Raw genomic sequence first — 13,550 nt, forward strand, 5'->3', positions numbered from 1 at the left:
AATTGCAGTTACAATAGTGTTGCGTTGAGCCCTCGATATGTGAAATATTAAAAAGCCGAAACTTGCCAAAAATCGAACAGCAGTTGATAAATGATGTGTGTCCTCAAACTGTATATGAACATTGGTGATGATCTCCCCTAGTGCTTAACAAATGCAGTATTAATCTTCACTAGAAAACGATCTATGATCAATGATTTGTGATGGAGTCCTCAAACATCATATTCACATTGATCATGGTCAGTATAAATACCACTGATATATTTGTGGACTGTAGGTCAAAGGTTAAGGTCGTTTGGACCTTCAGTAGAAAACTTACTTCTGAATGTCTTGTTGTATTCCTCAAACTTTGTATACACGGTGTTCATGGTCAGTAGTGAACCACTGATTTCTGCCCGAGGGGTGGGGGTCAATATGACGTTTACTAAAACAGCAATGTAATACTTTGGAGATGTTTGAATGGTTCGAAGGCTTTTGTAGTGTTGTTTAAGAACAAAAGCTGTTAAAGTAAACAATCATTATTTCACACGATCGTGTCTATGAAATAGTGACCCACCGAACAGAACCGACTATTTCATGATTCTTTATTATATAGTTTTTGATGAAAACTCAAATGCAGACGTTGACATACTTAAATGCATGACCTCTCTGTAAATACTGTGTGTTTTCACTGTTTTATATAGTACTGTTTAATATATGGTTATAGATGTGCATATGTTGTTTAATGCTGAATAAAGGTATGTTATGTTAGGTCCTACTGGCCCTAGAAACCGCATGAATATTAGGTTATCGAATGAAAGTAACTATAAAGTGGGTTTGAAGTTTATTTTTGTCTACAGAATTACAAAGAATGGAGATATACAATGATAAAATAGCATGATAATAAAACAACAAAATCTCTGAAAAGTTATTTAAAACGACAACTAATGTACAACAAAACATCTCCACTTCTACATAATTCAATGCTGAGGTATGGTAATAATATATTGCCGAGAAATGAGCGTTACCCCAATATTTATTAACCTAATGCTTTATAAAATATTTGATGGTATATATTTCCATTTATATAAGCTTTTTTTAATTGGATAATCAATTTTTTCTAATGTCTGTTAAAAGCTTTCTCACAGCCAATAGATATTATACAATAACAACACTTAATAAAAATACAAGTTAAGACATACATGCTTATTAAAACTTACTGGTTATAATAATAATATTACTATGATATATGACTTTAATATTTTTGTATCAGGCAAGAGTTTGTTCACTTTTAACTTCATCTACATTTTATTTTTAATAATCAATATGAACAATTTTGAATGCAACCTGAATGGATTTCAAAAGAAATACTAGTATGTCTTAAGACATTTCATTTGAGCAACAAGTATTGTCAGAAATTGGCAGCTTTTCTAAACATACATGGTGAAAACAATACAGCGTAAAAGTAGCAAAACAGCAGTGTATTCAAGATAAATGTTAATCTTAAGATCATCTTGGAGAGTGGATACATATACATTCTCTGTGTTCGAGATGCTGCAAATTAACTGTGGTAAACTTACAAAACCATGAACAGTCCTAATTGTTTGGTGTTTTTTCTTATTTTTCAGTGACAAAATAAAAATATCAAAGAGCGATTAACTGCTTAAAAGTGAACAATTGAAAAACTGGAACAGAAAAACTGAATGTGTGGAAGAAATGTGGTAGATGCCCTCACAAGACACTGCTTGGACCTAAGGCACACAAATAAACATGGGAAAACAATGTGGACCCTTGATAGTTTCACAACAGGGACAGTGCACATTGGTGAACAAATACCGTACAAGGATGACATTGGGTATCCAATAACATTATATAAGTAGGAGAAGCATTTACCGTATAAAGATCAATAAAAGCTTTTATTATTAAAATAAAATATAAATAAAAGTGCATTAATCATAACACCTAAGCTCATCAGAACAAAAGCAAATGTTCAGAAATCAAAAGATGCCATTGCACAGTTAAACGAATCTAGGGCTTTATCTAAAGAGTTAATAGGGTGCTGCAGCCTGTCCTTTTTGATAGCACCTTTCTAAAACTGTATCCAGTCCAATACAATGTGTCCTTTTACCCTGTCCCTCTTCTGCAGCACCCTGCTGTGTTATAAAAACCTGGCTAAAACCCCGGTATTGAACCGGACATCTTTATAAATAAGGTAGACAAAACTTGCATTGAATAAAACATCATTGTCACAAAATACTGAACACAGGAAAACAAAGTAAATAAAATAAAATATCAAGTCAAGTCACACTGTCTCATCACGTCCATTTGTGTCTTCTATGCTAAGCTAGTTCACTTTTGCCAAAATAAACCATACAGTTCAAACTGGAACAGGTTAAGATTCTAGCGCTGTCCCTTCAGGCCAATGGAATTTAGGCAATTGTGAATGACTGCCAGATTTTACCAGATGGATAACTCATTTTCTGTCCTCTGTCTAGTATGAAATGGACATAAAATTACCATTCCCTCTTAAAAGTCACCAGATTTGGTTGGCAGGTCAGGCTTGAATCCCACTCAAATTTAACCAAACTTGTCTGGAGGGTCAGACAGCTTTTGCAAACTCTGCATAACTTATTTTAAGAAAGACAAACCAAAAAACGTGCTAGATTAAGTAGTGACAACATATTTAAGACTCAAAATACTTGTTATAATAGAGGAAAAGGCGTAGTGATGAGTGATATTTTTTGTTGTTGATTCAGTCAGTGTATTTACAATATGTGTCCTTCAGGATACAAAGTTAAAAACTGAATAATTATCAGATATACCATTCATAAATGCTACATGATGACTAGTATGATATACAATCTCTATATTAGGTATTTTTTTATATGTGAAATTACAGCTACATCTCAAATCTTTCTGCGCAGTAGTTGAATACAAGTGGAAAAGAACTACTTACATGCAATGCTCAAACGCATAACGATCTTATTGCTTTATGTTCTTCCAGGGCATCTTATCAACAGACGTGCAACAACATATAGTAAGATGAAGAATATCAGTTCCATATTATGAAATTATCACAAATGTTGTTGAAATTTTTACTTGCAAACTAAAAAAATCTTCATCATACCATTTCATTTGTAGAATTTGTTTCTTGATATACCTAATTACTACTCACTTAGTCACTACTAGTGATATTGATTGGAAACGTAATTGTACGAACGATCGCTGTCTGAGGGTCCTTTAATCTGTTTTAATAAAACATAAATGATAATCATAAAAGCTTATTTAATGATTGTTACAGCCGAGGACTTTGAAGCAATCAGAAATCCTTTATGTGTATCTGAGTCCTTTAACAACCACAAGAAATCCACAAATGTTTATGAAAAAACATACAGAATACATGTACAAATATAGGACGAGTAAAACCTTTTGTTGACAAACAGAATACAACATTTATAAAATATGTGGGAGAAATAAATAGCAAATTTACAAATACACCTTACATTTTCAATAAAAATAGTATAAAACAGGATAAAATCATGAATCTCATGTTGATTACAAAGGTTTATGGACTATATACGAACGCATATGTGTAAGTCAGTTACGTGCACAACACTTTTGAATATACACATTCAGTAATACAGTTAGTTTATTACATAATTACTTATTTTCTTGATATAGGCATACACTGGTATAAACATTGGGTCATATCTTTCACTATAAATTATGTAAGCATTTAATGAAATGTGAACTCTTTTGCTTATATTACAAAAAAAATATTGTTCTTCTCAATGTACTGTAAAAGGAAACCGCTTGTCTTAAAAAGTATCCAAATACTTTAAATCCTATAAAAAAAAAACCTAAAAAAGATTAAACATAATTTTAATGGGAGCCAAGAGTTTTAGCTAAAGCCACTTTTGAGGTATCTCTTAGAAATTTAAGTACACATGAAGGCGTTTGTTCAATAAATTGTGAATTCTAACATCTGTTTTACATTTCTGTGAAGTCTATGTTCGAAGATAGAAGATTCACAATGTTGTTGTAGAGTTAAATGTATCCTAATGGAGCCTGATTTGTAACTGTTTGACAGAAATGCACTATGCTGTGTCACTATGGTTACCACAGTATCCAATATTGCCATGGCAACCTGCCATTTAAGCCTGAGCCCCAGGGATCTTCTGCAGAACCTGTAAATATAGAGGACAATTTTGTTTCATGTGTTATTACTGCTATATATATATCTACATCAGTAGCTTTTGAAAAGTTTTTTTTTATACTCGACTTCTAAGCATTTAAACCAAGCATTAACCATGAATAACTCATGCAATGATAATAATCCTTCAGACACGCTTATCATATACATCATTGCTATCATATAACTATCCCTATGTTTTCACAAAATACCACAAATTATTTTGAAATATCAGTTGTGTTGAAATACACTTACAGCACTGATATTAAGGTGTTACAAAATAATGACTATTTCAAAATACATGTAACAGGAAATAATCTCTCTATTTGTAACTGCAGGGACATGATGTTGAAATACATGACAAATTTCATAAAACAGGTTCAAACATTCAACATTTCAACAAATAAATCTATCTGTAATTTTACATGTTTAAATTATCCAAGAATTGCCAAGATCTTTTTTCGCAAAATTTAAGCTTAACCTGAAAAATCATTTGAACATTGCGCAAAGTCTATGTATTGATAAAGGTCATTAGTGTATTATAGTTCCTTTGCAAAAAAAAAAATTCAAATAAACTCTTGAGATGTCAACTCAAGTGAGTCATCTTATTTGCGATGTCCACATATTTTTATCATCCCTTATAGATGTACTCTCACACTTTAAACCTAAGTAGGACACCACTAGTGACTACTGCCTCAGCCTGTATTCAAACTACTCAAAGACAACCTCATACCTTGGAGAGGTCCACTCCAGTGAGTGCCTGGACAGCGGGGGGCAGCTGGCTGATCAGACGACTGACCTCCGATGTTGTGCGGTCATCTCCGACCAGCACTATCTCCTCTGTGCGTGACAATGGCGCAGACACCTCCGCAGCGATCTAAACACACAATAAATGTTTCAATTTAGTTCTTTCAAATAAGAAATGAGTTTTTCTCGTTTTCTCGGACATGTGGATGGGCCTTGATAAGCGGTATTTGTGCCATTTTTCACCTCAAGAGGGAAATACAAACATGTATTGAATATGGAAGTGAATACTAGAATGCAATTATTAGAAAGCAAATTTGGATGTTTTTCCAATAAAGATTTCAAGAACAATTCACAAAAGCAGTCTGATTGCAGTAGATCTCATTTACATGTAATATACAGTGGAGGATAAGTTCTTGAACTATGGAGTCTAATATAGGCCCCAAAATGTTATACAAGGAATTGAAAACAACGCAAAACACTAATGTTGTTAACAAACAAATTTAACATAATCAAATAGAGCCTAAACATTATTATGTTAAAATTTTGTTCTTCAATTTCGAACCAAACTATTTCACATTTTTTATCTGACCTGACAGACCCTCATAATGATACCAAATCCTTTACTTTTAAAAACCAAATCCTAAAACAAATCGCAGAAAATAGAAATTAACAAACCTTAGGCAGAGTCTCAAGGACCAAGCTGAGCATGGCAGCATCACCGTACTGCTTGTAGGCTGAGGCCTTGAGTCTCATCCTCTCAGCCTCGGCCTTACCCACCGCCTCGATGGAGGTGGCCTCAGCGGCACCAATCAACCGGATCTTCTCCGCCTCGGCGCGGGCAACCTCCACTGTCTGGGTCCTGTATACAAGATAATTCAACCATGTAGTTATTGGTGAGTACAAGATAAGTAAAGACTCAGGTAGGTAATATAATAATATTATATTTAATAATGAATATTAGTCAAGAGCATCAATTTTCATATAAAAGAAAACAGTTCTTTCAATACTAAAATAAAACCATGACTGTTTAAGTTAACAGACACTGAAACCAAGCAAGATTTTTTTATTATGACAAATGCGATCCTGCTGCAGGATGAATGTTTAGAGGAACAGGTAAATACTGCTACTAATCCATATTCACACTGGTTCAACCTAGTTTTTGATCTAAGTTGATTCTGGTCCTAAATATCATGCTGAGAAATATTCTGACTCAGTTACTTGAAGATTGTATAAAGACTGTTAGTATATACGAATTCATTTTAGCTTGATTGTGACAAAAGCTGAGCCTATAGAATCACTCTCAAGTCGTCTTCCTGGGAAGAAACCAGTACTGTGTCCTTTTTGAGAGGCCATGAGAAAGTACCCTTAGTGGGGATCAAACCAACAACCTCTTGGGTGAGAGGCGGACACCTACACCACTAGATCACACTTATTCCCTAGTGAGCTTAAGGAGAACATGCCTCTACCAACTTACAAAACCACAACTAGAAGCAACATGTCCCCCAGAATGGTCCCCACATTACAAAACTACAAGTGTGATGCAATTACAACTATTTACCTATGTCCCTCAGCAATAGTCTCCACCTTGTAGGCCTGGGCCTCAGCTGGGCGCTTCACAGTTGCAATCAGCTCCTTCTCCTTACGGAGAATTTCCTTCTCTTCAATGTCAATCTGCTTCTTACGCTCAACAACATCAATCTCAATCTCCTCAGCTCTGATCTTCTGTCGCTCCTTGGCTGCCTGAAGCTCGTAGGCAAGGCCGGATTCTGCTCTCTGTTACATTATTATAACATATTGAAAGAATACTTTGTTTTTGATTCAAAAATAGACAAGAATTAAAAAATATTGCCAAATGATTGTGAGGTTATATAATTAAGTCTAAGGGATTTGATCAATCTAATGTTATGATAATAATCTAAAATAGATAAAAAATGTCTTCATTGGAAACTATCAATGGTCTTCATTGGAAACTATCAATGATTTAATAGATTGTTATTAAGAGCTATTTTAAGACCATTACAGTGCCATTTCTTCTTTCAAAATTGATACATGCTTTTTAATAGTTGCTTAGATAGTTAATTTTAAATTAATATAATTTGTGACCAATGCTAAAGAAAATGAAACTCACATTACAGACAGGGCAGAAAATACAAAAGAAAAATAAATAATAATACATGTAACATGTAAAATAAATATATAACAATTAATCCAAAGGGCAAATCAAGTGTTTGTAGTTGTACATGTATGACACTTTTTGATTATGAACTAAACATTGATGAGTTTCAAGTTCAAGATGCGTTTCAGATAGTGAATAGTATTAAACATTAGGTTTGATTCCCAACACTAATTAAGGTAACTGTAGATACGGCAGAGCTGCATTGACACCTTGAACTTTTATCAATCAGATATTATGAATATTTTTTGTTGAGGTATTCATTCCTACGAGTAACTCTATCAGAAATAGAGTCAGAGAAGGACTCACCCTAGCATTAACCTCCATATCGAAAGCAGCTTTCTGCATCTCGTACTGTCTCTTTGAGTCAGCCACCTTTGTATCAGCAGCATATTTAGCATCCATGCGAAGTTTCTCACATTCGGCTTCCTGTGAAATAGTTTATTATAATTCACAATAACACATGTAACAAAATGCAAAAACATGATGGATGATAAGTTGTTAAAAAAGGAGAAATTCTATACTCTGTTAGCAAACCAAAGACAAATCAATATAATCAGTTCATATACAATCATTCTTAGAAAAAAATATATAGCTGCTGTTCATTCACTGACTTTCATTAACACAAGCCATTAGGTTAGTTACCCTGATTCCAGCATCCCTGTTAGCCTCAGCCACACCAATGTCAGCATCACGTTTCACGTTGGCTGTCTGAGCACGGCCCAGGGAGGAGAGGTACTCCACATTGTCAAAGATATCCTTGATTGTGAATGAGAGAATCTCGATGCCCATCTTGCCAACATCAGGGGAAGCAACCTCGCGCACAAGCGAGGCAAACTGGTCTCGATCCTGGTAAATTGCCTCAACGCTCAGTGTACCTGATAAAAATTAACATATAATTTAGATAAAGAAAGCAGAAGACTGCATGGCTGTAAAATGCATAAAAATCTTTTTTTTTTGTGTAAAGAACTGAAAAAAAAACAAGTACCAATTTTATTCCTATGCAAATTTTACAGCATAAAAATAATACTTGGGTAAGTTAATAAATAAACATCTTAAAAATCATATTCTTTCAGTTTTTGCCCGTTACGAGGAAAACATAGAAAATAAAGACTATTGCAAAGTTACAATATACAGCAAATGACAGTATAACAGTATGCCCCTTGAGTGTTGTATTGTCCAATATATTACATGGTGCTTGACTGCATTATGTGTTTTTATTAAGAGGAATGCATATTCAATGACTGTGTCTACTGACCCACAATTTAAAAAGGGTTATCTACTGGTCAAGTTCAACCTACCAATAAAGTATCATGGTCCTAGGTCAGACAGATCGTCTGCAGGAAAACAGCATTGGCCATCACTTTGACCACTGACTTACTTAACACCAAAAACAGTAGTAGTCATCACATGGCAAAGTTTAACCTGTGAATTTCCATGTTTCTCAGTCATATAAAAACAATCTTATGGCACTGTTGAACTTTGACCATATGATGTACTGGTCAAGGGTTACCAACCACTAAAGTTCCATGGTCCTCGGTCAAACAGTTGTCAAAATATTGTTCAGACAGATTGACCTATTAACACTTGCAAACGGTTAAATCTATACAATAAATCTCAATTTTACTGTTCTAAAAAAATGTGCAATAAATGAATTTTATAATTATTTGAATGGCTTATACCCAGAATTGCTCTCAAATGACCCTCAAGAGTCTGCAGGATGACACGCTGGATGTGATCAACAGATTTGCCGAGGAACTGTTCACAGGCTGTCTTCAGGATGTCTGGCTGACGCATGATCTTCACCTGGCACACACCAGTCACTGTGACTGGTACACCCTCAGATGTCTCCACACTCTCGCACTGAGGGTTCAATGTCATCACTTCCAAGCAGATCCTAAATCACAGTCATTGTTATTGATATTTCTATATAATATCTAAATTTAACAGCAAAATAAAAACACTTTATTTTATATATATAGTTCATTTAGTTAACTCTTCATGAAATCATCTTTCACCTAAACATTCAATTTTTTCTTGCATATGATATCGAATTCTATTTTACATGTTGCTTCAATATTAATTGGTTATCATATCTCACATATAAAAAATCTTGAAAATTTTACAACAAAAAAAGAAATGCAGTGCCCAATGCCTCAAAAGCATGGAGGGTCACCCTGCTGCCCTTTTTCAGCATCCTGCAGCCTTTTTACTACACCCTGATGAGCAATTTTGTTGACAAAGTCAGTTTTCAGAAATAAGTGTAAAATAATCAATATACATAATTTTGACACTGAAGTAAAGATAACAGCTAGGGTATTCATAAGGAAATATAAGTATTGACAGTAGTTACAACATATCATACATAATACTAATTGAGCATTGGTCCTTTCAAGTGCTCAAATAAGGCTCATTCAATTGTGCATCAAAAGTGCCCTTTCTGACCTAGCACCCTGCCCTTTTCAAATACTTTCTGAAGCACTGAAATGTTATATTTTAACAATAGTTCAATATATATTCTACCTCTGCGTATCTGTGACACACCACCATGCCCACCCCCAGCTTCCAACAATAAACTTTCTACCAGTTGCACCGCAGCAGCCACCTAAAATACAAAATATCTTAATAATTACTAGTCAACTTTTCCTGTCAAAAGCATTATAATTTCAGTATTTGCCAAAATATCCTATTTGGCAATAAACTCTATCACAAATAAGTTTGATGAACAGAAAGTCATATTCCATTCCTTATAGGTAATATATTAAGGCTGGCTGAGGCATATGTTTTTCTTGTTCTCTGACTGCAACACAACAGTACAAGGTAGGCCAAACATGAAAATGTATCAACCTTGTTATTTTCTGGTGATATATCATCATTTGTTTTAGTGAAAAGAGAACTTGAAAACTTAAATTATTATTAAAATACATTAATATCCATAATTTTAACTGTTGAATGTATGTATATGTATCAACATAGGCAAGCACATACATAAATTATTTACAGAAATAGAAACATTTACCTATTATCATCAATATTCCAGATTCCAGTATGATATTTAATAGGCAAAGGGTTATTAAATAAGTTATTAATGACATCGGTTGCAGCACTCCATTATAAAAAAATGTTAAACACACATTGATTTAGGTTGAATAGTTCAAGGTAATACTTCATATACAATACTCTGAAGGTAAATAAATTAAAATATATGTTCTTTTCAGGGCTTTCATTAAAAATTTAAAACTGGAACACCTAAGTATAAACTTACTTGCCTTCAATTTTGGAGGTTTTTATCCGTAACAAAGAAGTTCAAGTCTCTTAGACACTAAAAATTACTTCATTAGTGTACAATTTTTGTCATGACCTTCTCAGATAATTTGCAACTGAAACAAGCCAGTGCCACAAAAGGAAATTCTATCAAATCATATTAATTCAAGATTTCTTTTTACTGCAAGAATGGCCTTAAATGAAACATCAACACCACATTTTGGTTTTGTCAACTTCCAAGAATTCACTTTAGGAAGATTTATCATTTTGTTATATGTTTCTGTCCTTCAAAGCATTCACTTATGGAAGTTTTATCCCATATTTCTAGGAAGTAATATACTTCCTTACTTCCTGTCATTGAAGCCCTGTATATCCATTCGTCAAGGGATTAAAAATTTGTCCAATATCATAATCAATCATCAGATCTTATTTTGAATAATGAACAATTATGTTTTCAACATCTTAAAACTAAAATAATTATCAAAAATAAGTGATAATATGCAAGAAATATCCTTTTTAAGTGATATGAAAGAAATATTAAAAAAAATTATAATTGGTAAATGATGATTGTTAATTCCAATACAATATATTTCCATTTAAGTATAAAATTATATGAAACTGCTTGGTGATAATCGATCCTGTGATTATGGCCCAAAAGGAAAGGTTTAGTTTCTCTGCAATACAAGTTGTAATAAAGTGAACTTTTAAAGATATATTGAGTTTATTTTCTCAATGGTTTGGATAAGATATATCAGTTAAGATAGGAGCATTTTTGGAAGAGACCTTTTGTAGTTTATTTACAGCATACCAGATGCAGGGGTTAGCTATAATAATTAGCGATCAAGGATACTTTTTTTTTTTATTATTTTGACATTTCATATGTATCCCTGTAAGGCTACAACACTCTACCATTTAACACTGGGCTAAAGAATATGTAGTTATATATGCATGAATATGAATATTATGAATAAAAATGACAAAAATTGTTCAATATATACCCGACAGTGTTCTAAACTGGATTGAATTTGTCTTTAGAGTCATTATTTTCACATAAATATATTCTGGGTCACTGATACTGTTTTATACATGTACACAATCTGTAAGTTTTTTCTCAGATTAACAGATATCGAGATACTTGATACACATGTGTTTTATGATATCTGAACATGTTTTTTAGCCTAACGACATAAATAAATATGTGTTTAATAGTAGGCAATAATATTTTGTTTATTGTTTATTTTTATAGGGAACTAATATAAAATAACATCATCTGGTAATATTTCTTGTTTTGATGATATTTTAAAGACACTATATGCTTTAACCCGGAATCCTGATCGGAACAACTACCCACTTTTGATAAAAAACAATTTGTACGTGAAGGATTTGCCATATCAAAAAAAATCCATCAACGTACAATTATTTGGACTAGGATGGTGGACTAACACAGGTATGCTATTTTTTTTAAAAGAGTCGCAAGATGTGCATAAAATTAACTTTAAATGCTGGTCATTTCATCATAGTAAGATTTTAATAAGTGAAAGGTGTGTTATAATATGAAGCGTTTGAACAATCAAAACAATAATTTCCCTGGTTTCATATTTACTTCTAAAAATAACAGATTTGACATCATTTGTCTAGTCAAATCGTATGCACAAAATTCCAAAATCTCACCATGCAATAAGAACGAAGGCAATGCAAAAGTATACCTGATATAACAATAGCTTCATTCGGACCGCTGGTGTGGATGTTCCCCATCTTGAATTTGCTACTTTTCGAGTATTTCGAAATAAATTAACAATTTCCCAATCCAAAATGGCCAGTCCTTACAATCGGAATACCTCTGCTTCAATCGTAACAACTCGGCCATCTCCGGCAAGCTTCGAGATATACTGGTACCCTTCGTTACTTTTTGATAAAAATCTAACACTTTTTGTAGAAAAGAATAAGGGTACCAGTCTAGCTTCGAGATAGCCATATCTTGATACTAGCCGAGGAGTTCCGACTGCCTCTGCGTGTGTCTGATTTCGCACTCAGTCGTTTCGAACCATTATGATTAGCCTCAAACCTTCTACTTACCAGAGTTGCGCTAAACGTATTCGGTTGAAGCTTGTTCCATGAGAATCATTCGTAGGAAGGTGAACAAGTTTAAAACATAATTCAAGATTTCTTGATTTATTCAGAATGGCATGGTCAATATCTGGGAGCAGTAGATATATTGCCACCAGCGAATATATGTTTGCTTAAGTTATGATAATCAAATAATTAAATAAGAAATACATATAAACTTCACATAAATAGAATTTGAATCTAAATAAGGCTGTTGTTTTATTTAATCAAAACATGCAATATTTTCGCAATAGCTTAATAAAGATCTTCGTAGCCCTTTTATCTCTCAAAGTAGGGCACCGTCTATTTCAACGGTATAAACTATAAAACAGTCACAAAATAAGAGGGAATACCCCTGATAATGTTATCATGACAAGTACATGTCTGACGCCAAGTATATAGATGGGTAATTTTAAGACTGTGATTAATAAAAAAAAACTTGATTTTTTTTAAATCTTTATTTTAAATATTCTGACTTAAAACTTGGAGAAAAACCGTCGTATAGTCTAAGAATAAAAAATCTGATTTTACTGTGTTTCACAATTTTTCCATGCTAAAACAGGAAGAATTGAAAATGTAGTGAAAATCAAAGCAACACTTTATGTATATTATGAAATCTAAAAACGATTCACATTAAAATCAATATTGCTATACTGTATCGGCACGGGCATTTGTATCCAGCATCTGTATTTACAGATTATGTGTACATGCATACTTATGTGTAAATTTACCTCTTGTAAATAACTTTTCACTCTTCGATATTTTGTTCATCTTCTATGGCGTCCTGAATATATACGTTTACTTTTATCCAAAGCCATGTGTTTAGACTTTCCTTTCACACATAAAGAGTTCGACCTGTTTTGGGTCTGTGACTCTACAACTATACGTACGTAGGACTTGTTCTTATTCTTCCATATCTTAATAATATAATGATACAATACATATTAGCTGTTGTAAATTTATTAGTCCTGCTGTTAGCGTTTCTTGTCACATAAATGAACTCATTATATGTAATTTAGCGCAATATAAATAGGCTCGTTCCCTGTGTACGTTTCGTTTAAATGCCTAGTTTAAGGAATGTTTGGCATGATA

At 33.2% G+C, this 13,550-nt stretch overlaps 1 protein-coding gene across 1 annotated transcript; it reads right to left on the reverse strand.

Moving 5' to 3' along the window:
- Positions 1–807: 807 nt before the first annotated feature.
- LOC128231604 (flotillin-2-like) lies at positions 808–12,209 on the reverse strand. The gene is made up of 9 exons (XM_052944630.1): positions 12,059–12,209; positions 9,612–9,693; positions 8,771–8,985; positions 7,734–7,966; positions 7,398–7,517; positions 6,474–6,688; positions 5,591–5,774; positions 4,902–5,045; positions 808–4,163 (listed from the first exon to the last, which is right to left on the reverse strand). The coding sequence occupies exons 1-9, from the start codon at positions 12,105–12,107 to the stop codon at positions 4,131–4,133; spliced, it is 1,275 nt and encodes a 424-aa protein (XP_052800590.1). The 5' UTR covers positions 12,108–12,209; the 3' UTR covers positions 808–4,130.
- Positions 12,210–13,550: the final 1,341 nt, after the last annotated feature.

The sequence above is a fragment of the Mya arenaria genome, chromosome 4, assembly GCF_026914265.1.
Source record: "Mya arenaria isolate MELC-2E11 chromosome 4, ASM2691426v1".
Lineage (NCBI taxonomy): Eukaryota > Metazoa > Mollusca > Bivalvia > Myida > Myidae > Mya > Mya arenaria.

Coding starts and splice junctions, on each gene's coding strand:
- LOC128231604 (XM_052944630.1), bottom strand. CDS start 12,107: ATGGGGAACATCCACACCAGCGGTCCGAATGAAGCTATTGTTATATCA. Junction 9,694..12,058: donor TGAAGCTATTGTTATATCAG/GTATACTTTTGC, acceptor TTTGTATTTTAG/GTGGCTGCTGCGGTGCAACT. Junction 8,986..9,611: donor TGTGTCACAGATACGCAGAG/GTAGAATATATA, acceptor ACTGTGATTTAG/GATCTGCTTGGAAGTGATGA.